A 23,674-nucleotide genomic window follows, 5' to 3' on the forward strand; every position below is an offset into this window, starting at 1 on the left:
AAATTCCACTGCGTAATTCTGGTAATAGCCTTAACCGTTATCACGGTGGCGGTAATATCTTAGTAATTCCTTTATTTTAAGTTGGAAAATGGTTTTATCAAATAAATGAATTATTAGGGTGTTACCCCAATTTCTTTTAGGACCATCAAACCACCTAAACTCCTTAATTGATGAATCCAAACAACATGAAAATAATTCCAACCCAAACAAACTAACCCACTAACAATACAAAATTTCTTTAGATCAAGATTATTAGCATCCCATAAGATACAATCATAAAGTAAAATGAATGAAAGTAGGATCATCAAGAAATTGCCAAAATTAACCGCGACAACACACCCTCAACGACAACCACCGCAACAACAACACGACAAATGTGGTGGCGTTGGACGCAAAAGTATAGGCAAGTGCATAAACCGGGGTGGAAGGAGAGGTTGTGAGCAAATGAAGGGGAAATACCGTGGAAAAGAGGAAAAAAATGGAGTACGTGTAAGAGAAGAGAAGCTTTTATGCCATCATTGAGTGGATTAATTTGAACTTCTTGTAGAATCCATCTCTATTGTAGGGTTTATTTTAATTTGTTTATGGCATCTCCACGGTTTTTTAAGCTTTCTCACTGTAGGGTTTATTTTAATTTGTTTATGGCATCTTTGTAGAGAATCGACAAAGACGACTTACAATACATGGAGATGACTTAGCTGTTTAAGTCATATAGCCTCATCAACCAACATAGGTGAACAAGGAGTAAACTATTAGGAGGAATGATGTATCAGAGAAATAGTATTATTCATTTATCTAACTTTTGTAAATGCACAAATAAATGAAATACTGCCAACGATGAAAAATGTAAAAGGTTGGCCCTCTAACTTTGTACTTTAACTCCAAAGAATTATGAGTATGCAATCATTAATCATTTAGAGCATCAATTATATGGAGCTCTTAGCCCCCTCTTAAGGAGAGAGAAAATATAAGAGGTAACTCTTAACAAATACAAGAGGTAACTCTTAGCTCCCTCTTATTTAGAGGTTGATTAAGACATTCTCTAAATAAGAGGTAACTCTTAAAAATAAGAGGGGTTAGGTGTATATTTATGCATATTTTTAGGTTATTTTTCTAAATAAAAAAGATAAAACATGTAAAACAAATATTTAAGAGTTAGTGGATAAGAGTTAGCTTATTTCTTGGGTTTGTTGGTAGATACGTAGTAACTCTTAATAAGAGATGGTGATGAGGTAAATAAGAAGAGAGATTAAGAGTGGGCAAATAAGAGTGGTCTTAGTATTGATGCTCTTACAGAGCCATTGTGACATTTCTGACCAACCTGAAACCTGTGATTCTATTTCCAAGTCCGATCCGAGTTCAATCCAAGTCCATCAACGACCTGATCGCCACCTCTAATTTCCATACGGTATTACGCCACGGTCATTCCCTAAATAATAATTTTGTTCCTCCACTCCCCTCCACCCCCTTCAAAAACCCCGTCACCATCCTCTTTCCCCTCTTTCTCCCAAACCCCCGCTGCTTTCCTTTCCAAACTACTCTCTCCTTCTCTCATCTCTCCCAGCAGAGCATTACAGAACATTAAAATGGCGGAAACGGCAGACTTAAAGACCGAGCACACAAACCCTCCAGAAGCAACGGAGGCAGGAAACAGCCAACCGGTGGCGGATTCAGAGGCCGCCACCACAGCCACAAACACACCCAAGTGGCCTGGATGGCCTGGAGACAATGTATTCCGCTTAATTATTCCTGCCGTTAATGTTGGAAGTTTAATTGGGCGAAAAGGGGAGGTTATTAAGAAGATGTGTGATGAAACTCGAGCCCGGATTCGTATCCTTGAAGCCCCCGTTGGCACCCCTGACCGTGTGGTTAGTTCCTCTTTTCGCCGTTTTTCTTTTTGAACTGATTTTATTTCTTTGATTTATATTGCTGCTGTAATTAGGGTTTCATGTTTTTATTTGTGTTTTGGGGCAATTTCGGGGGAATTTTCTTCTCTTATGTATGATTAAGTGGGTTTCTAGTTGATGGGTTTATTTGATTGTTTTTAGCTCCTTTGTAGTATTGAGAATTTGAGATTTTCCATGAAAAGGTGCTACTTTTTAGGGTTTTGGTTGATTGGTTTTTCTAGGGTTTTATTGAAGTATTGGTATATTTCATTGTTTCGGTTGAGGTCCTTCTATGGGAAAATGTGATTTTGGGAGATACTTGGCTGAGAAGGAGAGTTCTTTGGAAGTAAATTGATGGATTGCTGGGTTTTTGTTGATTTTTTTTGTTAAAGATTATGGTAGTAGTGGAATCGACAATTTTGGTTATTTTGGCTGAGGAGCTGGAGTTAGGAAAAATTGGTTGTAGTGATGTAGGATATTGTAGTGCTGGAAAGAAATTTGAATGGAAAAGAGATATTTGGTGGATTTTGTTAAAGTTTTGGCTCTTGGAGTCTAACATCATTAGTATTGATTAATTACAATCTTAATCTAGTAGTGTTAGTAGTAATACATGTTGTACATCTGCCTCCAGACTCCAGTCCATTAATGTCAATACTTAACCTCCCGCGTTACGTAATACTAGTGTAAATCATCCTTTTTACTAATAACTGACATTAACTTAAGCCATGTTCTTTTACCTTATGAAAACCAAGTTTGATCCTGTAAGTTCACGAGAAATAAGGGATAATCAGCTCATACTCAATTTACAACTAAATAATTCTGGTGGCTGCTGTCAAACGACTGGAGGTAAGACTGGAATGCGGGTGTGGCTGAAGCGGCAGCTGCACACTATGGGCTACCAGTGGCCCATCGGCTGGGATTCAAGAGTAATTTGGCTAGAAGGGGATGCGATTAATGTAGTAAAGGCGATAGACAATTCTGCAGTTGGTTCGTCTCCGATTTACTTGATATATGATGATATAGGCTAAGTGTCAAGGTCTTTTAATGATTTTATCTTTTCATGTAAAGAGGGCCGGGAATACAATTGCTCATCTCGTCGCGAGGTGGGATACAAAGGGTAGCTCTTACTTGATTTGTATGGATACTTTTCCCCAAAGTGTTCTAACTTCGGCAAAAATTGATTTGCAATAAAACCCCGTCCTAACCTTTTGCTCAAAAAAAACGTAGCAGTAGGTTCATATTAATATATAATGATGATACTCCCTCTTTCTCAAATTAGTTTTTACACTTACCATGGCACAGAGTTTTAGGAGATAAGTTGTTTTTTGGTTAGAAAATACTTCCGCCGTTCTTTTTTAGGTGACACAATTTGACTTTATACACTGTTCATATAATCTAGTTTGACTATCAATTGTGATTTATACTTGAGAAAAAAATATACTCATGTTGGGTCTTTAAGATAAGCTTACGATGACTTATCGTCTAAAACTACTCCGTATAATAGGTAAACTTATGATGACTTATCGTATAAAACTTGTGAAAAGTCTATTACGATGATTAAATTGGGACAGAGGGAGTACATGACATTTTTTGTCACTTGTATTGTCAATTTTGGCATGTCCAGTCTCATCATCATTATCTTTATTCATTGAGTTGTTGCACCAAAGTTCGAAATCTGAAGCACCTTTTCTTTAATTTGAAGATTTGAATCATTGGAACTTTGAATAATATTCCACGACGTTTGTATATTGTTGCTAATTTAGTACTCAACTTTACTCATCAAAATATCCACATTTTCTCCTAACTTCTAACACTTAACCTACAAAAGCTATGTTGGAATACAATCCCTCTTCTATTATGGATCATTCTTTTTCTGACTAGAGTGACAAACTGACAACTCTCGTAGACCCCAAAAGTGAAAGAATAAGATTGAAAACTTTATTAGTGGCTAAGTGGAATTAACCCTGGAAGTAGAAGTTAGTTTTACGGATCCTTTTTTGTCTGTTGGTGCGCATTCTTGGTATTCTTCTATCTTCATCACATGTTGAATTCCACCCACCAGGGTTTAGGAGAGGGGAAATCCCATTCTTTGTTTTCTAGTGGTATTGCTGTTCATTGTTTTCTGTATTTTTATTTAGGTTCTGATATCTGGCAAGGAAGAGCCGGATGTTCCTTTGTCCCCAGCAATGGATGCAGCAGTAAGAGTGTTTATGCGAGTTATCGGTGGTGGTGAAGGTGACGATAAAGGTTCAGCAGCTAATGCAGCTGCATTTTCTTCAATTCGGTTATTGGTTGCCTCAACACAAGCTATTAATTTGATCGGAAAGCAGGGATCTACTATTAAAACAATACAAGAGAGCAGTGGTGGCGTTGTGAGGATTTTGCCTGAAGGTTTGTGGTGCAACTGTTCTGTTGCTCTTAATATTTCCATGAGGTGTTTTTGTTGTATGCAAGATTTGCTCTGTCTATCACTTTGCCCCGCTTAATATTACTTTCAGATAACTTTTAAATGTCCATTTTGTAGTTATAACTTATAAGTTCCTGCATTCCTCTAAAACTTTGCTCTTTATTTACAAATATTGTTTCCTTTGGCGGAAGCATATTTTGAAGCAATGGGCTTGTAAGATAATATTGTTTCTATGGGGAAGTTGACTTCTCATCATTTAAGATGTAACTACATCTTGATTTTGAATGTCAAGCCAGATTGATCTGACCTATGAGTTTAGGGTTATGTGAATTTTAAGATGGGAATACGGAGAATGATGATTTGCTACTGTACTGAACAAGATTCTTCTTTCAGTGGATTTTCAAAGAGGAAGATCTTAAATTCTTGATGGCTTTCTGTGATTGTATAACAGAAAGGGGGAATAATTGAATTGGTAGCAGACGTGCTGTATTAGGTTTTGCCTCTACAAACCTATTATTTGTTGCAATACTGTTTTAAGGCCTTTTATGATGTCTAATAGCAATTGGTCTGCATCACTTGATCCAATGTGCCACAAATGCAATTGTTGCTTTATTGTGTCCACTGTATCATAATAAATGGATTTTAGCAATACTTTTTCCTATTGTTATCTGTTGTCATGCTCAAGGTACTTGTAACTTGCACGTGTGACTAAGAGTTTTGCTCTAGTTTATTGGAGGGACACATCAAGCATGCAGCAAAATTCAATTTAGTATTGTAATTACATATCATGGTTGTGACAACAGTATCCTTTAGCTGATTTATGTACAACCTGAGTGTATTGAATTATCCTGTCAGCTGCACGTCAAGCAAGTGATTGATTTTACGTAGCTTGTTGCCTTGTTCAAGTAGACGAAGTATATCACTGATGTCACATGCGTTTCGGCTTTCAATTGGACTTATGTTGCAAAAATGCATTCCTTTTCTCCCAAAAGACTGGAGGAATTAATTATAATTCTGGGTTTTCTATTTTCAAGACTTGGGAAAGTAATTCTGATTATGTGAGAGTCAGCCTTGTCGGAAATAAGTTCATTATTTTTGAATGAAAAAGGGAGGCCTATTGGTTAGAAGTCACCAAAGTAAAACTAAAACTTTTGAAAGAAAGTCTTTTGAATTGCTGGAGGAAGAATATTTCGCTATTATGGCCATTTGATAATTTTCAAACTTATGATATGAGTAAAAAGCAAGAAGAGTAAAGGAGTATTCCTGGGGCATCCTTCTACGGAGTAATGGGGTCATGGAATTTTTGTGATTCTGATTTTTAAATTATTGGCAGTGGGATAAAAAGGATCGTTTTCCTTAAAAAAAAAACTTTTTGATAGAAGAGCTTGTCCTTTTTTTCCGTTGTTGTTTCACTTAGCTATGATTAATATATGAATGTCAGTCCAATAATGGTTATAATAAGTTGATGCTTCTGTTGGTCAATGTGTCGCTGGATTTTGTTTGATTAGTTGGGAGAGCTTTCACTGAGACAGGTTTCCTGAGCTGGATTGATTCACGCTTTATGCCATATATCTATATACAGATGATTTTTTTTTGTAAACCTAGCTTTATTATCTTGAAATTGCTTCACAATGTTTTTTGGAATCTTGCTCTCTCCTTTCTGGTCTTGGTGGTCGTATAGGCCATTTTTTTAATTTGATTAATAAAAGGTATTTTTGTTCCATCTTCTGTTCTGTTTAAATTCTAATGGTTTATATGCTGTGTAGGTGATCTTCCTTCATATGCAGCTTCTGACGAAAGGATTGTTGAAATACACGGGGAGTCTTCTAAAGTTCAAAAAGCATTGGAAGCAGTCCTTGGTCATCTGAGGAAGTTTTTGCATGATCACAGTGTTGTGGCTGTGTTTGAGAAAACTGTAAGAAGTTGCCTTTTTCAAATCTAGTTTTACCTTCTTTCATTGGGAATTTGTTATGGCTAATACACTTTGTTTCTGCAGTACAAAGGGACGATCTCGCAGGATTCTTTGGAAGATAAATCCCAATCCTTGGCACATAATACCACATCTCAGACATTGATTAGTGCTGATCATTCTCTATCATTGAAGCGGGAAAGTTATTATGACCGTGAAGCTGAGCTTGATATGAGATTCCCTCGTTCTGCAGTGTCACTGTATGGGTCAGATCCGTCTCTCACTTCTCTTCATTCTACGGGACTTACTCGTGGTGCTGCTCCTATTATAACTCAGGTATAAATTATGATTCCATTTTACCCTCTGTTGTCGGTAGGAGTGTCAGGGGACTTGGGGGTTTGGTTTAAAGTACATCATTGCATAATGTCGGTTATGGCTTTCTTTTGACATCTTTCAAATATTGATTAATATAATATATTTTTCTTGCCTAAAGGGTAGGTGGGATTGGGGAGGAATTATGAATTACCATAGCTATAAAGGGTTTGTTATAAATCACATAATGAGCAGCAGTCAGTTAGATCAATTTTAGGGGATCAGTTATAGTTTGAGAAAAATTGACTTGAGAAGTAGTTTTGGTTCTAAACATCATAAGTATCTTCTGTGGAAATGTAGATTTTGGTTCAACTTTTTGTTCCAGGGTTCAAATGACTGAAAACATTTGAATAAAATAGACTACAAGCTTATTTCTCTCTCTTTTGATTCATTGCTTTCTCTAGTTCAGTATTTTAGGAATAATAGTTGCAGACCGGTCTATGTATATGAGAATAAACTGGTTATTACTCGATTACTATCAGCCTAGCACTTTATGTACATGAATCCAGTCTTACTGGTCTCAAGAATTTCCTCAACCTTAATGTTGGAATTGTCATGTACTCAACTCAGCCAACCTTATAGTTTGTGATAATTTGTCTACGGTTTTTTCTCCCTTTTTCCGGCAATCTTCTACTTTCTTACTCGCATGTTTATTGGAGATGGCTTTTCTGTTACTCCCTTCTGGTTTTTAATTAGCACATCGGGTTGACCGGCACGTAGTTTTAGAAGTTTGAGTTGAATTTAGTATAATATTATGCAAGCCGGGTAAGTGGGTGGCTTTTTTTTATTGTAGGAAAAGGATAATGGAAGAATTATTTTTATTGTTATAAATTGATGGTGTATGGAGAAAAAGGAAAATAATTGGGAGCGCAGAATGGTAGGAGAGAGAAATAATAAATAATGTTAGAAAGCTTCCAAAATAGGATGTGATGCACTTATTAAAAAACAGCCGAATATGTAAAGGGATGCACTTATTAAAACATGGAGGGAGTATCTACCGACTCAAGTTTTCTTAGATCAGATTGTTCTCATTTCAAGTATGGGATACTGTCACTTTACAATCTTGCTCTGTTGTATACTTACTGATTGGAATTGTTCGATCATCTTATTGTGTCTGCAGTTCTTTTTATATTTAAGCTCAATATCAATTTCATACTGTTTGTGTTGCTGTTATGACGTTTTTATGTTTTCTTGTTTTTTCCATTTCAATAAGCTACCATTTTGTTGGCATGTTTTGGTTTTAGGCTTGTTGAAGCTGTTAGTCTTTTGGTGTATGCCAGGTTAAAAGTCTTAGCTATGACTCTAATGACCTCTCCAATGTAGTCTCTATTATGTTCATCTTAAGGTTATCTTTCTCCCAAGTTCTTTGTTAGTGTAGTGCAGTGAAGCTGATTGGGACCATGTTGCATGCGTTTTCTTGTCTTTGTTTTTGCCTTTCTCTCTTTGTAAAGATTGGAGGCTTTTCTGACTTGCAAAAGTATAGAACCCGAGACCCTTTGTGTATATTTTTTGTTTTTTTGTTTTACAACAGATGTAGAGTGGTGAGTTACTCCCTGAGGAAATGCTGTGTGTGTGTGTGTGGGGGGGGGGGGGTGTTCAACACTACAGCGGCGTTCAGCCTAAGAAGCTGAAATTATTTCAATGGAAGTCACTTCAGTTCATTCCTCTGTTTTTTTCCTACTGTATTCTTGCCATTCTCTCTTGTGCTCTTGGTTAACAGGTTCATTATCAGATTCTTAAGGCATCAGTTTATTGAAAAAAAAGTCCAGTTGACATCATTTGACCTAAGGAAATACGGCCTAGTATTTGGTTGGAAGAAGTCCTATGTAGGATCAAAGCAACTTCTCGTTGGATTGTGGTTTGGATTGATACAAATCATTCAATAATTAACACCAAAACGTTGACATTTTGCAAGTACAGATTTTGGAGGCTTATGCAAGTTGAGCATTTTAGTTTTAATGAACAAAAAGAAAATCACATATGCTATTACGTTATGATTGTTGAGCATTTCCTGATGAGCTATGCTGTTTTTGTGTGGGTAAAGAGTAATTCGTTTAGGCTTCGCTTGGGGTTCCTGCTGACAGATTTTTTCTCTTTTTTCTAGGATTCATTGCAAGAATTTCTTTTTAGTGGTGCTAATTTTGGTTCACAGTATTTGTAGTAAGTTGTGTGTTATATCTCATAAAGATACATGTGAATGCAGTCGTGCATATAGTATTTGTCAGTGTGTCCTCCTCAAGTTGACTTGTTTGTGGGGTAGAAGGGTTTCTATACTTGCATCTCATTAGCTCCACTCTTGGATATGCTATTGCTGCACATGACCATCTCAGTATGATCTGAAAGGTTTGGGATAGAGTAAGTCGGGATGTTCTGTCCATGTGCTAGATTGAGTTTCATGTGTTCGGTGGTGGGTGGACAACTGAATTATGTCAGATGGTACTGTGTTAGCTACTTAAGTTTCTTGATGGGCTGTTGCTGATATTGTGCTAAAAAAGCTCAACAAAATTGAGGAAATATTTTCAGAAGTTTTAGTGTATAGTGGAATGGTTTTTTTGTTGTTGGGGGAGGGGGGGGGGGGGGGGGGGGGGGGGGGGGGGGGGGGGGGGGGAAGATGTTGGCAGAATTGGGCAAATGGAATAGCTTTGCCTGTTGTTGATTGTTTCACCTACCTTGTCTGGTGCAATATTCACTTTCGAATTCTGAACTTTTTCAGTGAATTACATTTGTGTGTGTTTTTTTTTCAATAATATTTTTCTAAAAATAAGCAGAATAAGAGTGTTGGGTAGTTGAGTTGCTGTCATTAGAGATTTGTTCTTCTTATTTTCAATTCACAAAACGGTATCTTAGTTTCGGTAATAAGCTATATTTGTATTACCTGCAGCTATTGTATTTATATAACATGAATACGTACACATAGATCTAAGTGCACGCGCGATGCATGCTTCAAATTTCAAATACATGTATGGTAACTCACATTCCCTCTGTCCCGATTTACTTGCACCACTTTCCTTATAAAAGCCATCTCAAAGTACTTGCACCATTTCTATAAAAGGCATGAACTCTCTATTTATTTATTATTTCTCTCACTTGTTTTCGGACCACATTACTTACTACTTCCTATAATAACATAAAAAAAAACTTCACTCACATCTTCAAAAAGCAATGACCCACTTCCACTATCAACTACCCCGTAATAAAATATTAAGTCAATTTATTTGCCTAAAATTTTGTGCTGGTCAAAGTCGGGTGAGTAAATTGGGACGTTGGAAGTAATACACTAACATCGAAATTAATAAATTTTAAAACAGTACATGTAAAAGTAACGGTGTGTTTGGTTAGTGTAATATGGTGGGAAATAGAGCGAAGACAACACGGGAGATTCGTCCTTCCTTCTTTGGATATTTCCCGCGGGGAGAGGGAAGAGCAGAGAATCAGAGGGATCCGTTTTCCTTCTCTTTTAATAAATCAATTCCAACCAATGTTTGGGAAATTTTGGAGGAAAATGCAAGCTCGTATCTTCCATCACCTGCCCTCTCCTCTCCTCTCCTCCCTTTATTTTCTAGCTTTGTCCTTCTATTCCCTCCCTTTCTTTCCATTAGTACCTTTCCAAACATAATGTAAAGGCGTTTTAGGTGGACACTAAACTTCTTAAGAGTTCACTTGTATACTAGAGATATTTGTATATCTTTATAACATGGAGACGAGTTTTCTCTCTGGAGGTGAATAATATTCATCAGTTTTTATGGGACCTTCAGCTGCTTTGTTGCACATTCATGTTTGTCAGCTGATCTTATAACTTGTAACTTTCTGCTGCATTATTCATTATTCCACAGAAACCTCCTTTTGTGACTTGTCACAACTTCATGTTGAGTAGATACGTCGCTCTTTGTTTTGATAATCTGTGTTATGTTTTCCACCAACATCATTGATATAGTTGCGAGATTCGGCACATTATATTTTGTACTTCGGAACGTCACTGCATTCTGTTATTAAAATTCTGTGTTCGTAAATTGTTCTACTCAGATAACACAAACGATGCAAGTACCACTTTCTTATGCTGAAGACATCATTGGAATTGCTGGAAGAAATATTGCCTACATCCGCCGTTCAAGTGGTGCAGCTCTTACCGTCCAAGAAAGTCATGGTCGAGGTGATGAGATCACTGTAGAAATTAAGGGCACTGCGACTCAGGTCCAGACTGCTCAACAGCTTATTCAGGTTTGTGCCTTTGCTTACTTATGACTTGCAATACTACATACATTGGATGTTTAATCAAACCAAAAAGTTTGTGTTCACGGTGTAGGTCACTTTGGTAATTCAAATAAAACCGAAAAATCTGAACCGACAGGATAAGACGACTTAAAAGTCACCGAGAGAAACTCTCACTCAACACCACACAAACTCAAATTGACAAAACCCGACCTGATTCAATGCATTTGTCATGTTCTGTTTACATTTTATGTACGAGTAGTTTTCTTGATATGTTTTGTGAATAATCCGGAATAGACAAAATAGGAAATACGAACACAACCTGTCTACCAAACTACAAGCTTTAAATTCAAACTCCTTGTGTTGTAAATGAAAATTGTTTAACTAGCCATATGAGTTGGTAAAAAAATTCATCCAACTTTTTTGATTTTTTTTCTGGCCTGGACTGCAGTGTGTATCTAATCATAGCCATATGATGAAGGTGATGATTTTTAATGTTTCTCTAGTTACCCTAAAGCCCTGTGTTGATATGCTTTTTGTGGGTTGTAGGATTCAATTAATGGGCAAAAGATGGCTCCTTCTAGCTTGTATGGAAAGAGTGATTTGGGGTTGGGTTCTTCTGCTTATTCACATCTACCAGAAAGCACGTACCACCCTTCGTCCTTGTCATCTTTATCGTCCTACACAAGTCAAGGTCTTGGAGGAAGTTATACTTCTGGCTTGGGAGGCTACAGTAGCTACAGGTTCTGAGTCTTTCTGCAACAACTACTGCAGTTGCAGAGTTGATTTCGTTTTGTATCTGTTAAGTTTGGTACTCCTACATGTATTATTGGTTACTAGATGAACTTGTTTTTATTAGGAAATTTTCAAGTTGATAACCTTCTAATCTTGTCAAATGCAATAGACAGAAGGTTGTGCTAATGTGCTATTCTGAACTGAACTGAACTTTCCTTCAATCTCGTGCCTTTTCTGTTACCAAGTACTTGTGTATTTTTTTTTCCCGTGAAAAATGCTGGGTTTTATATCTATTTTTGGACAAAAGAGTCCATAATGTGGAAACCTGGTACTTTATGCAAATTTCATTTGCCTGTAACTGAATGTTAATGCAGAGAGAAGTCATGGTATAGCGACTGAAAAACACTGCTGACAGCTTTTTCCAGATGGATATGATTCTATCTATGCATATCTCAAGATTAAAATATTTAGAACATGGCTCTCAAAAACATTCAAAATTGTTTTTTTCTCAAAATTTGATCAAAATAATAAGGAATGTTTCGCACTGGGTGTTTCCTTTGCAAGGATCTCCTACTGTTACCCGAGGATGCTAAGCTATATTTGGGTAGCTAAGCTTTTCCTAAGTTTTTATACATTAACATTGAGAATTTGAGAGTAACATGTGCCTTTGAAATTTCATGGCATAATTCTTTTTGCATGATTTTGCTTCAGCCCATTTTTCTTATAATCAAAATCTGAAGTCAAACTGTTATGCTTGAAAGGAATTACAAGGGATCAAGTACATATCAATTTCAAAAATACAGAAATATTAAACTTAAAGACCTCCTTTCCTAAATAAATAAAAAATTGTACCTCGTGCACAAGGCCCCCTCTATTGAAGACCTCATTTTCTATTTTTCGAAAAAAATATCTAGTTCTTTATTCAACTTCATTTAATACTTTTAGGACAGTTCTTCAGTACAGTATACAATGTGCATCCTTTATCTTGTGAAGTGTTTGTTCCTCGGCCCTCCGCCAGTTCTGTTCTCTCTCCGAGAAGGTCCAGCCTTTTGGCCACCCTGTTTGCCAGTATTTCCAAACTTGAGGGGCACTATTGGTTTAAGGTACGAAAACCCCGGAAAATGACGTTTATCCTTGGGAAGCCGTTTTAACTCCGGTAACCAGTAGGCTACATACTCACCTTCAGGGTCATATACCTGTGCCTGAAATTCAAATTTAGGCAGTTAACATTGCTTCGTTTGGAATAATATTCTTGCTCTCTTTTGCTACAAATCTACAAATAGCCAATGAATTACAGTAGTGTTTGAACTACTTTGCTATATAATTCTGCTCTGCTAATAGTCAAAACCATGAACTAGGATATTTCCAGGAATCTTTATAACAGCCATCAGTTACTGTAAACCGAAAGGCGGTAAGTTGATCACACATTTACTTGACTGTAAAACACTAAAACATCCTTGTTTTGAGATTTAAAAGGTGTACCTGTTTGGGGATGCTGAAATATCTATCTTCTCTGGGATCATTTCCAACACCTGCATATAAAAGCATTATACAGAAATCTAGTCAACTACAGATGTTGAACATAGTATAATCATCTATAAGCACAAAGAGATTAAAACCATCTAGGTTTTTATAATAGAACAAATTATCAAGTGACATTATCTATTTTAGAGGAGTTCATATATGATTTAACTCCTGAGGCAAAGCTAACATCAAGGTTTTCCTACAATGACTGCAAGATGAGCATTGGAGATTGAACTGTGGCTGATGAACATGGACAACTTATGAACATGAAGATAAGTTGGCAATACTATCCTGTGTTTATGGAGAACATTAATCGCGAGAAAAGACTAGAAATAAAAAAATACTACCTGCTCCATATGTCCAATTTCCATAATTAGAACAAGGATCGTAATCCAAGAGGCACGTCTCAAACCATTCTGCCCCCATACGCCAGTCAATCCCCATATCCCTCACAAGGAAAGAACAAACAATCTAACACCAAATATCCAAACGTCTCCATTAGTTATTTTTTTAAGAAAAGAAAAAAGATTGAATTCTTCACAAATAACTGAAACAAACTTGGAAAGAAACTGGAATTTACCTGCCTACCTCTGTTGGACATGAAACCCGTAGTTGCTAGTTCTTTCATATTTGCATCTATTAAAGGATACCTGTTTGGAAATGGATTGTGCACCAGAAATCAAGAAATTATGAACAAAATTCCACACATTTGAGATCAGACTCAAAAAGGAAGCAACAAGTGTATTTGAATACAACATGTTTAATCACCCCCAAATTTCATAATGTCACCCAATTAGCATTTAAGTCAACTTCAAATAAGCGTAGATTTCATGTGATTTGAGGTGACAGTGTGACACGTACAAAATTTGGGGTGAATAAGCTCATTGTTGTGCAAGACAGTAGGATATGGGAATGCAATATTTGAACAATAAAAGATGTACCTTGATTAAAAAATGCATGATGTGATCAAAGATAAATGCTTACCCAGTTTTTCCTTCCTTCCATGATTCAAACAATGTTTTATCCTGGCTCCATTTGTTATCTAAATGCCTAGGCCCGCCTAAAGGGTTCGCAAGAAAATGAGTTAAGAATAGGTATATAAATATAACTACCAAATCGGTCTACAATTGAGGAAAGATTAATAGGGGAAAAAGTATGGATTCTATATGTTCCATGCATTTTATTGAGAACTAGAATCTTATGTATTACCTAAATGGAAAATAGAATTTCCGTATTTGATTGACAGGAACCTGAAGTAATCTCTCCATATTAGTTCGAATAACACCCTGAAATCATATTAATCAGTTAAGAAACTGTATTTTTGTTGGACAATCAATCAATTCATGTTCATATAGAAGAAGGAACTCATACCAGTATGTTGAATCATTTGCCAGCCTCTCTCTCTCATACCTCATGACCTGTAAACAAAAAATCATACTCCATATGTAATGTCTTTTTATCACATGGTCTGAATATCTTGAAAGAAAAGGTAGGATACTTAACTTCCTCGTATATGAAACGTGGGGATAAGCTTCCACTAGCCAGCCATGGAGAAAACTTTGTCGAGTAATCAGATCCAATCATTCCATTCCTTGTCTCCTTGTATGTTTTCAACAAATCCTACACATTTAATAACTACGTGAATCACAATTCACACGTATAGCAACATGTAAATTCTGTTTAATTTATTCCCTATACTTCATTACTGCTACATATATGATTAACATGCATCTTCTATGCTTTAAGGGATTTTCATTATCTGTCAGCTGAAATAGCCAAGCATCTAACCTGTTTCCAGAAGTATTCATGGACTCGGCTGAGTGAAGCACTTTCACCCCCAACAAACAATAAACCTTTGTCTACCTGCCATAGAACAAGAAATCAGCCATTTTTCCTCTCAGCAGTTAGGAAAAAGAAACAACGAAAGAAGGGCTGGGATGGTGTCTTTTCTTTGGAGGTGTGTTTTATAAACACTTTCAGATTCCGAGAAATGTGTTTTTATCAACAGTCAGATACCTCAGTAACAACATACCTCTTGATTCTGTAATCCAAACTGGTCAATAGAAGGAATGGCACCCCAGTCTTGAATTTCAGGTGGAGGGCCAAGTGATGAAGGGATCTTGATGCAGGCTCTGATTTTGCACTTGGATTCAATGGACTGTAAATTCCAACAAATGTATTCATGAAGTAAAAACTGATGAAGAAGAAATGACAGAAAAACAACTATTGGAGGATGTTTGGTGAAGCATTAAAAAGACCTTACCTTGCGGAATTGTGTGTAGACATCGGGAATGTCACTCATGTTGAAAGGGAGATCATTTTTATGGTACAAAGTAGCCCCCCAAACAAGTTGCAATCTAGGAGTCTTTGCTCCATTTTGGGATGCAGATGTTCCTGCTGTTGATGGAAGAGATACTTTCTGCAGGCCTTTATTTAACCGTGTTTCAGCATTTAGCTCCTCGCTGCATGTTTCTTTCTGTGCATATATCTGCTCCAGTGAAATTGCATGTTATGTTAACCAGTAGATCCAGTTATTTCAGGTATAAGCAATACAGATTATCAAAAGCGAAGAACTGAAGAGGATTATTCAAATTCGAAGTTCAAATAAAGGGATATCTTAACTGTGTGAGCTCCAAAGGTTTCTGCTAGTGCAGGAAGAATTTCCTCAGGCTTTCCATGTTTAATCAGCAAGTTTAGGTCGTGCTTCCGCAAATTCTTCCTTAAATCAGCTAAACATTCTATGAGAAAGCGTGTTCTTAATGCTGTCACATAAAAGATGAACCTGATATCAGATCCAAATCACAATTTGAACCCCTCTTTTCTTAAAAGAGAATGCTACTAATTTTGGAAATAAAAATTATCAGCAGAAAACAGCTCATAAGTTTTCCCTCTAAACTAGGATTAGCATTAAAAAATCAGTTTATATACTCCATCTTTAGAAAGCATTAAAAACCTGATCCCATGCAGAATACAGAATTATCAACAAACTTCAGCACAAAATGATTTAAGGCTTAGCCATAATGGATATCAGTACAAGCTAGCCGCGTGCAATTACTTCTCAGACCAGGAAATCAAGCATAAAGTTTATCTAGTCCTCCATAATCATTTGGACTAACTGACTGCATAGTTTCAGGTGTTAGCTTCCGGAAGTAGTACTGGACTAATCAAGCATAAAGTTTATCTAGTTCTGTTTGTCAACATTCATGCCCAACTGGCAAAACCTATCTTTGACACTCAAACTTTGCTATAAAGTCAGATACAAAACAAACACAGCCTCAGGCAATGCAACATTGGAATAAGCTACCTCAAATATTTGCATACATACCCTTGGGTGGGTATTTGCCTCCAATATACAAGTATGTCATAAACTCATAACCTTCCCAAGTATTGGGCAAAATGTCCTCCAAATGTACAACAGAAGTTCATGCTCCAATAATAGCATCCATTTCTTTTCCACATTCAATTTATCCTTGTCTATTTAATCTTCCAACCCTCAAGTCTCCTTAGAGAAGCTACCGCTTTACCAAACCCCTTTCGCTAAAAATCTAGCTTAAGTTGTCTTCCTCATGTTCTATTCACTCAATTATAGTCACTCCAAATCTCTCCCTAATTGTAAGAAACCATTCAAACCAATCCATATTTTAAGTCTAAAACAATAAAATGCTAATAGTCTTCCTAGAACTTAACTACCTTAAAACACTACATTTTCTTTCTAAAGCATAATTGCATCAACCACACCACCCTACAACATTAACATAATTAAAGAAGATTGGCCACGAAAGTGCGGTGATGTAGACAGGATTCGATCACACAAAAATTGCAAGCATGTAGATATAGTCTAAGGAAAACCCATATTCAAAATCCATTAAATATCAAAAAAGAAAAAACACCCACATCACAGTTATGCAAATTTCCCCCTCTAAAACATCAGAAATCCAAATAAGTTAAATAACAAAAAAGAAGCAACAATACCTCCAGTTTTAGGGAACCCAAAGCTATAAGTAGTCCCAAAAAGGCGAGGATCAACACAATAAACAGGCAAAACAACCTCAGAAGAAGCCCAAGCTTTGAACAGTGCTTCATTATCCAACACTCTTAAATCATTTCTAAACCACAAAATGCAAACCCCTTTTCCATTTCTCTTATTTTCAGAAGAAAGATAGTATCTTTGAAAATATTGCCCTGTAATTTTATCAATGTCATTACTTTCCAATGCTGGAACTTTATAGATTACTGATTTTTGGGGTGGTTTTAATTGGATTGTTTCAGAATTTGAGGTTGATATTCTTGAAATCATTGAATTTAAATGTTTTGGGATGTGATTTTGGGTGAAATTGAGGGAAATTGAGGTGGGTTTTGATGGGTTTGTAAATTTTTGCAAGGAAAAAAATGAGAGGGAAGAATATCTCAAATTGTACATTTTTCTTATTTTAGGTGTTAGTTAAGCTTGGTTATGTGAGAGAGGAAGACAGAGAAAGGAGGAAGAAAAGTTGACACGTGTACTGTTGGAAGTTAGTGATGATGTGGAGCTTTTTTGGCCTATGGACAGGTTGACTTTGATATGCAAAAATGTGAGGATAAGGTGATGTATTGATGCTAGTATGCTACGTGACAAAGTATTACTTTTACAGATTTTCGAATTGACAAAACTAATCCACTATGGAGTATACGACTGATATTGATGAATAATTATCCCTTGTTTTCTAAAAAAATTGCTCATTGCCTGAACATGACCTCACTTAAATAATACCAAAATCGAACTAAAATGCTCATTAATTAAATATGATCCGAACGGCTGAATCGGATTCTATATTCAAATGACTTGTTTGTTACCTCTACATCATGTAGCGGGTTTTTTGCTATCAAATTAATTAAATCGTGTTACATTCTTCTTTTGCTCTTTTAAGTCCCTTTATTGACTTCTGTTTGTGGGAAGTGTTAAGAAATTGAAACCTTCAAGAGTTCAAGGATCATAATAAGATTTTCGGTGATCATTGCCTCATTGGTGCTATTTTCAGTTTTCAAAAGAGACTTGAAATGCTTAGAATACAATAATACTTCTTTGGCCATTATTAGCTTTGAATTAGCTCAACCAGAAGTTATACATGTTTTTTTGTAGTTCCCTTAACTCCATACAGTACTGAATATACTTAAACAATAGTTAATCTTACATTTTTCAATTCAGAACAAAAGCCAAAAGGATAGTAAAATTTACTTCACCAATTTTGGGTCTTGATACATGTGAATCATATTCGTGCTAGCTTCAGTGTAACCCCCATCAATCACAAGATTATGTCCAGTAATGAATCCAGCTTCATCAGTAGCCAAAAAAAGCGCAGCAGCAGCAACATCCTGTGTTTTTCCACCCCTTCCTGTCAGTAAACTGCAACTTTTTGAACTTATTTTGGAAACTTCTTCTGCATCAATGTCACCCAGGAACCTTCTATAACCGCTGATAAGCATATCCGTAGGAACCCCATGAGGGGAAATGCAGTTAACTCGGATGCCGTGTACTCCAAGTTCACATGCTGCACTCTTGATTAGGCTCTGGATTGCACCTTTTGACATTGTGTAGGCATGTGAGGCTAAGCCGCCCATGATAGCAGCTGAGCTCGAGGTGCATATGATGGATCCGCCTATTTTACCCTTGATCATGGCACGAGCTGCATGCTTGATCCCGTGCACCACTCCATACAAGTTTACTGCAACTATGTTTTTTACTTCTTCCATGTTGACATTGGTGATGCTCCCATCTGCGCCTGATGTGCCTACATGTAATATATACCGTTTGGTAAACAGAGTTGTGCATATTTCGATCAGTCACCATTTTGAGCAAACCAAAACCTAGAAAAAATGACTCGTACTCTATTACTCATTCTGAATTACCCAGCTCAAACCCAAAAAAAATACTTGAAATTGACTCTGTTTGCACCAATCTGGTCCAAAAATTAAAATGACTAACAGTGATTATATGATCCTTAATAACTCATCAAACGAACATGACTCAAACTGAATTGACTTAAACCAAAAGACCAATTTGCCGTCTCTATATTAGTTCTTTAATTTGGTTTCTTGAGACAGACCAACACCCTTTGAGCAATAACTTTGATATACTCTATAGTAAGGAGTTAAGGACAGGAACAGATAATAATTAGTACATTCTTTAGGAATTAAACAGTAATATGGATATGTTAGCTAAAAACTAGCCTTAATTACATACCTACCTGCATTATTGAATATAATGTCAAGATGGCCCTTCCATGCCAAAGCTAGATTCACTGCCGCCTCTAAATCAGCTTCCTTAGAGACGTCGCAGTGTATATAGCGGCCTCCAATTGACTGGGCGAGGTTGATTCCTAGTTCGTCGAGTACATCGGCTACAACTACATAAGCCCCATTTAAGGCAAAGAGTTTCGCCGTAGTGGCTCCTATACCTCTTGCGCCACCTGTTATAATTGCAACTTTACCCCTCAACCTAATATGTATTCAACCACAAAATTGGTGAGTAATATCTCATAAAAGACTTAAAAAGTAACCGTAATATGCGACCAACTACCTTTCAACCAATCAAAAAAATTCTAAATAATATTTTATCTTGATTCAAGCCCGGAAAAATTTGTCAAATACAAGTTTGGTGTCAAAGGAAACAGAGTAATACGAAACAGAGTAGTAACAAAAACTGTAAAAAATTAGAAAAGAGGAGATTTTTACCTTTGTTCCCCGCTGCATTTGGTGCCATCAGACTCCATTTATGGATTGGATAGAATTAGTTCAAAGTGTTAATATAATTGTGTGTATATAAGATAAGGAATTCCGACAGAGAAGGAAACATGAAAAACTATGTTAAATGTCACAATCTTTTGATGATGATTTTTCTACTACAACACACATTTCCCACTTCCTACAACAACTCCTGCATATTCCTATCATGATCCTAAATACAGAAAGATTTTCGCTTTTATCTATCTTTGTAGGTCATCAAATTCTCAACCAAAACTACTCGTCACCAAGCACAAATGATCATCATTGACAATATTATTTATGGAACTTCTAATATTTTCTATAGCCTCTAAGAATTTCCCTTTTTTTTGGTTGGTCAGAGGTTAGAGGTGTTACATTAGCAATAAAAGTTCATGAAAGTAAGATTTCTGCATTTTTGTCTTGCTGCTGCCACAAAACTAAGGATTTGAAAACTTCAGAAGCACCCTTTACTTTAGGTAAATTCGAATATCGCCTTTTCAGACTTGATAATAGTTTGGATAATCTAACTGTAATCTACAACTAATATAGGAAAATGACTAAGTTTTCTCATCATCTCAAACTCTCAAAGTAGTGTATGCAAGTATGCAACAATTATGTGGAGAGAGTAAGGAGTACATACTAGAACCAACATCCATTAACAGACTATAGTTATAATAATATTATACGCTGACACAAGCTGATGAGCTCAAAAAACACAAGAACTAGTCTATCAAGTTTCAACTTACATTGTGGAGTTACGAGGATCACCTTCCAAAAAGAATTCATTTGAATTTCACAGAGCACGTTCATCATATAGAGTGTAATAGCAGAAAAATTAACCAGAACATTCAATCATAGCCAGTAGTTCGGCTTGCTTTTTAAGCACATCACACAGTACTCAGTCAAAAAATATTGGACGCAACAGCCATATTTCAATTCAGCTGCACATTCAACCAATGGCACCAATACCCCTGCAACAATAGCAATTGGGTACTGCAGTAGCATCCCGCAACTGATCGAAACAGAAGTAGCTCCTTAGTCAGCATCTGGACCACAAATATTTGCCCACCAATTTGTCATTTCACAATATTGCTCTGCTGATGAATCCAAGTCGTTTTCTTTTTTCCTATTCCTTCTGGTAAAAAAGTTCATCAGCATCCATCACAGTCAAACATTACTAAAATCGATAGAGAACTCTTAGTCGCATACACTTGACCCTTGGTTTATCCTTCTTTCTACACACCCTCAGTTGGTGCATATTCTATTTTGGGGAATATTATATACACCACGAATAACACTTGAGTGCCAAAAGGTTTCTTAACAGAATGGAGTAGAAAGCCCAAGAGCATGTCCTCTTGATGGGGGATAAGCAGTGCCCAACTTCCTTATCATCTCATCAAGGTTCTTTAGTTTCTCAATCTCACCTGCTTCCCTTAAAAACCTCTCCAACATGTGGAACACCGGTTTACCCATATGCCTTCCTCTGTTTAACATCTGTTTGGCACAATCAAAAGCTTCTTGAACCCGCCCATGTGAACATAAACTTGTCACCAGAAGAGCCAATGCATGATCATGAGGGCAAGAACCCTTCTCCAACAAGTAGCCCCACAAATTCAAACCTAAATCAAGATAGCGATTTCCACAAAAGAATTTCATTAGCATCACTACTGTACGTGTTTCTGGAACAAAGTTCTGCATTACCATTTTTTCATAGAAACCTCTAACAGCCTCAATACCATTTGACTTCATCAAGCCATGAAACATGGTATGATAAGTTATGCCATCAGGAGAAATATGCTTCTCTTCCATTTCGTTCACCAAGTTAATGGCATATTCCACCTGTCTACACTTCACAAGAACACTTATCATCGCATTATAAGCCCCAGCATCAGGGCATAACTTTCTTGTAGGTAGTTCATTGAACAACTCCCATGCCCGAGTCACATTTCTAGCAACACCTGCCCCATGAATCAAAGTAGTGACTGTTTCTAATGTTGGCGAGCAATTTGAATGTTCCATCTCTTGAAAAAGTCTCAATCCATCATCTAAACAACCTCTTTTGCAGTAAGCATCAATTCTGATGTTATATGTGATGCCATTAGGCTTGAAACCTCTTTTTACCATTTCATGATAGAATAGTTCAACCGAAGTTATATCGCCAGTTTCCTTAAAACCCAAGAGCAATATGTTCATGGTCTTGGTGTTTGTTGGGAATCGTGAATACATTTTGTTGAAAATAGATTTTGCCTCCTTCATCTGTCTTTGGGTGCAAAAAACACGAAGCAACACATTGAATTCATCAATTCCAAAATTCCTTCCAACAAATATGTGTTTCTCCATCCTCTCAAATGCTGCAAGTGTCTCTTCGTAGGTCTGGAACTTAGCAATTTTGGATAGAACAATACTCATTGACTTGAGGGTGAGCAGGGAAGGATCTATTTCGATAATTTCTTCCATCACTTCCCATGCTTTATCAAAGTATCGCATTCTTGTAAGAATGTGCAGTGTCTTTTCAATTGCATCTGAAGTGAGAGATACATTGGAATAGTGAAGGGTGAACTTGAAGAACTCGAAAGCCTTAACACCATTCGTATTGGCTGCAAATAAGCGGCCAAGGACATTCTCAACAAATTTAGCAGAAAGGTTAGAAGGAGGAATATGGTGAAGAAGGGTAGGCTGAAGTGGTACATCAGGAAACGGATGGTCACTTATAATTTTAGCGATTCTATCAATCTCTCTTTCATTTTCCAGGGAAACACATGATTCACTGGTTGAGTTAAAAGCAATAGCACGAACTGCAGTGTTCTGGTGATATCTGATCAACTGCCTAACACTCCTTGGATGGAAGAACAGAAGCATTCTCTATTTCATCTGAGTTAAAGAGCACACAAGAAATAATGTAAAAGCCTATAAGTACATAATGTTATTCCAGTTAACAAGAAACTTTCTCTTGTTATTCAGACTGTTTCAATCATTACACCTCAAGTACTCATTTTTAGCCAAAAACTCAGAAATTTTTCACAAAATTGACAGAGTACCCGAGTCCGAATAACTAGCCCGATAGAAGTAAGAAAGTAAAAACAAATAAAATTATAAGACTGAAGTATTGCAGAAATTGAGTTAAGAATAGGGTCAAATAATGTTTAAATTGCACAAAGACATGTAAGTTCAAAGCCAATTACAGTTCCCCACACAATATCTTAAATCGAAAGAGATAAACAATGAAGGAAATATAGTGATTTACCTAGGGGAGAGAGAGAGAGCGCGAATGACTTCGGAATTCAATCCTGGAAAACTTGCATCCTCACGAATACATTCAATCCATCAAACAGCTAACGACCACAAATTATCATAGCAAATCACAATAGGGATATAAAGGTCGGCACTACAAATTTTTAAATGCTTTGAAAAATTAATCTAATTCATTGAATTAATCTTCAACAATCACGGACCTCCTAACAATGGAGTCATCGCTGGAACCAGAAATGGCAGAAATCTCCATGGGAGTGAAAATAAAGGAAAGGTTGAGAAAAGAAAGGAAGGGAAAAGAAAGGAAAGGGAAAGATTTTATTTCAAACGTTTGGTTTATTAGAAGAATCAGATGAGGGAAAAGAAAGGCAATTTAGGCCCGATTTAGTTAACCTACACCTGATCAAATGGATGGCTGGATCGGGTTTGGTTACGGCCGAGGCATAAAAAATCAGCCCGGTATGGCGGGCCGGGTTAAGATTCGGGCTAAAAATTCATGTCAAACCCAATAGGTCTAAAATATCAGCATTTTAGATCGGACTAAATTTATAACCAAAAAGTGTAGTTTTATGTTTCCCAAACCCACCAAAAAATTAAAATTTTGGGTCGGGCCGGAAAATTTTGCCAAAACCCGCAAAAATT

At 36.6% G+C, this 23,674-nt stretch overlaps 4 protein-coding genes across 5 annotated transcripts; 1 reads left to right on the top strand and 3 right to left on the bottom strand.

The window, feature by feature from the left end:
- The first annotated feature begins 1,445 nt into the window (after nucleotides 1-1,445).
- On the top strand, nucleotides 1,446-11,762 carry LOC110799843 (RNA-binding KH domain-containing protein PEPPER). Its single transcript, XM_022005109.2, has 6 exons — nucleotides 1,446-1,868; nucleotides 4,025-4,277; nucleotides 6,060-6,208; nucleotides 6,290-6,538; nucleotides 10,598-10,792; nucleotides 11,333-11,762. The coding sequence occupies exons 1-6, from the start codon at nucleotides 1,587-1,589 to the stop codon at nucleotides 11,531-11,533; spliced, it is 1,329 nt and encodes a 442-aa protein (XP_021860801.1). The 5' UTR covers nucleotides 1,446-1,586; the 3' UTR covers nucleotides 11,534-11,762.
- A 471-nt stretch (nucleotides 11,763-12,233) lies between these two features.
- On the bottom strand, nucleotides 12,234-17,486 carry LOC110799850 (cryptochrome DASH, chloroplastic/mitochondrial). The gene is made up of 13 exons (XM_022005120.2): nucleotides 17,015-17,486; nucleotides 15,665-15,804; nucleotides 15,306-15,530; nucleotides 15,075-15,200; nucleotides 14,831-14,905; nucleotides 14,546-14,662; nucleotides 14,414-14,460; nucleotides 14,252-14,328; nucleotides 14,027-14,102; nucleotides 13,623-13,692; nucleotides 13,390-13,513; nucleotides 13,001-13,050; nucleotides 12,234-12,720 (listed from the first exon to the last, which is right to left on the bottom strand). Exons 1-13 carry the CDS (start codon nucleotides 17,460-17,462, stop codon nucleotides 12,499-12,501), a joined length of 1,797 nt encoding a protein of 598 aa, XP_021860812.1. The 5' UTR covers nucleotides 17,463-17,486; the 3' UTR covers nucleotides 12,234-12,498.
- Nucleotides 17,487-18,080: 594 nt separating this feature from the next.
- LOC110799841 (short-chain dehydrogenase reductase ATA1) lies at nucleotides 18,081-20,998 on the bottom strand. Of its 2 annotated transcripts, none has more exons than XM_022005107.2 (3): nucleotides 20,530-20,998; nucleotides 19,267-19,517; nucleotides 18,081-18,810 (listed from the first exon to the last, which is right to left on the bottom strand). In XM_022005107.2, coding segments are annotated over exons 1-3 (810 nt in total). In that variant the 5' UTR covers nucleotides 20,532-20,998; the 3' UTR covers nucleotides 18,081-18,253. The 2 variants fall into 2 exon arrangements, with proteins under 2 accessions (XP_021860799.1, XP_021860798.1); XM_022005106.2 differs by lacking the exon at nucleotides 20,530-20,998 and adding an exon at nucleotides 19,754-20,503.
- LOC110799840 (pentatricopeptide repeat-containing protein At3g61360) lies at nucleotides 20,539-23,378 on the bottom strand. Its single transcript, XM_022005104.2, has 2 exons — nucleotides 23,028-23,378; nucleotides 20,539-22,654 (listed from the first exon to the last, which is right to left on the bottom strand). The coding sequence occupies exon 2, from the start codon at nucleotides 22,640-22,642 to the stop codon at nucleotides 21,101-21,103; it is 1,542 nt and encodes a 513-aa protein (XP_021860796.1). The 5' UTR covers nucleotides 22,643-22,654; nucleotides 23,028-23,378; the 3' UTR covers nucleotides 20,539-21,100.
- Between the last annotated feature and the right edge of the window lie 296 nt (nucleotides 23,379-23,674).

Source organism: Spinacia oleracea, chromosome 1 (assembly GCF_020520425.1).
Source record: "Spinacia oleracea cultivar Varoflay chromosome 1, BTI_SOV_V1, whole genome shotgun sequence".
Classification (NCBI taxonomy): Eukaryota; Viridiplantae; Streptophyta; class Magnoliopsida; order Caryophyllales; family Amaranthaceae; genus Spinacia; species Spinacia oleracea.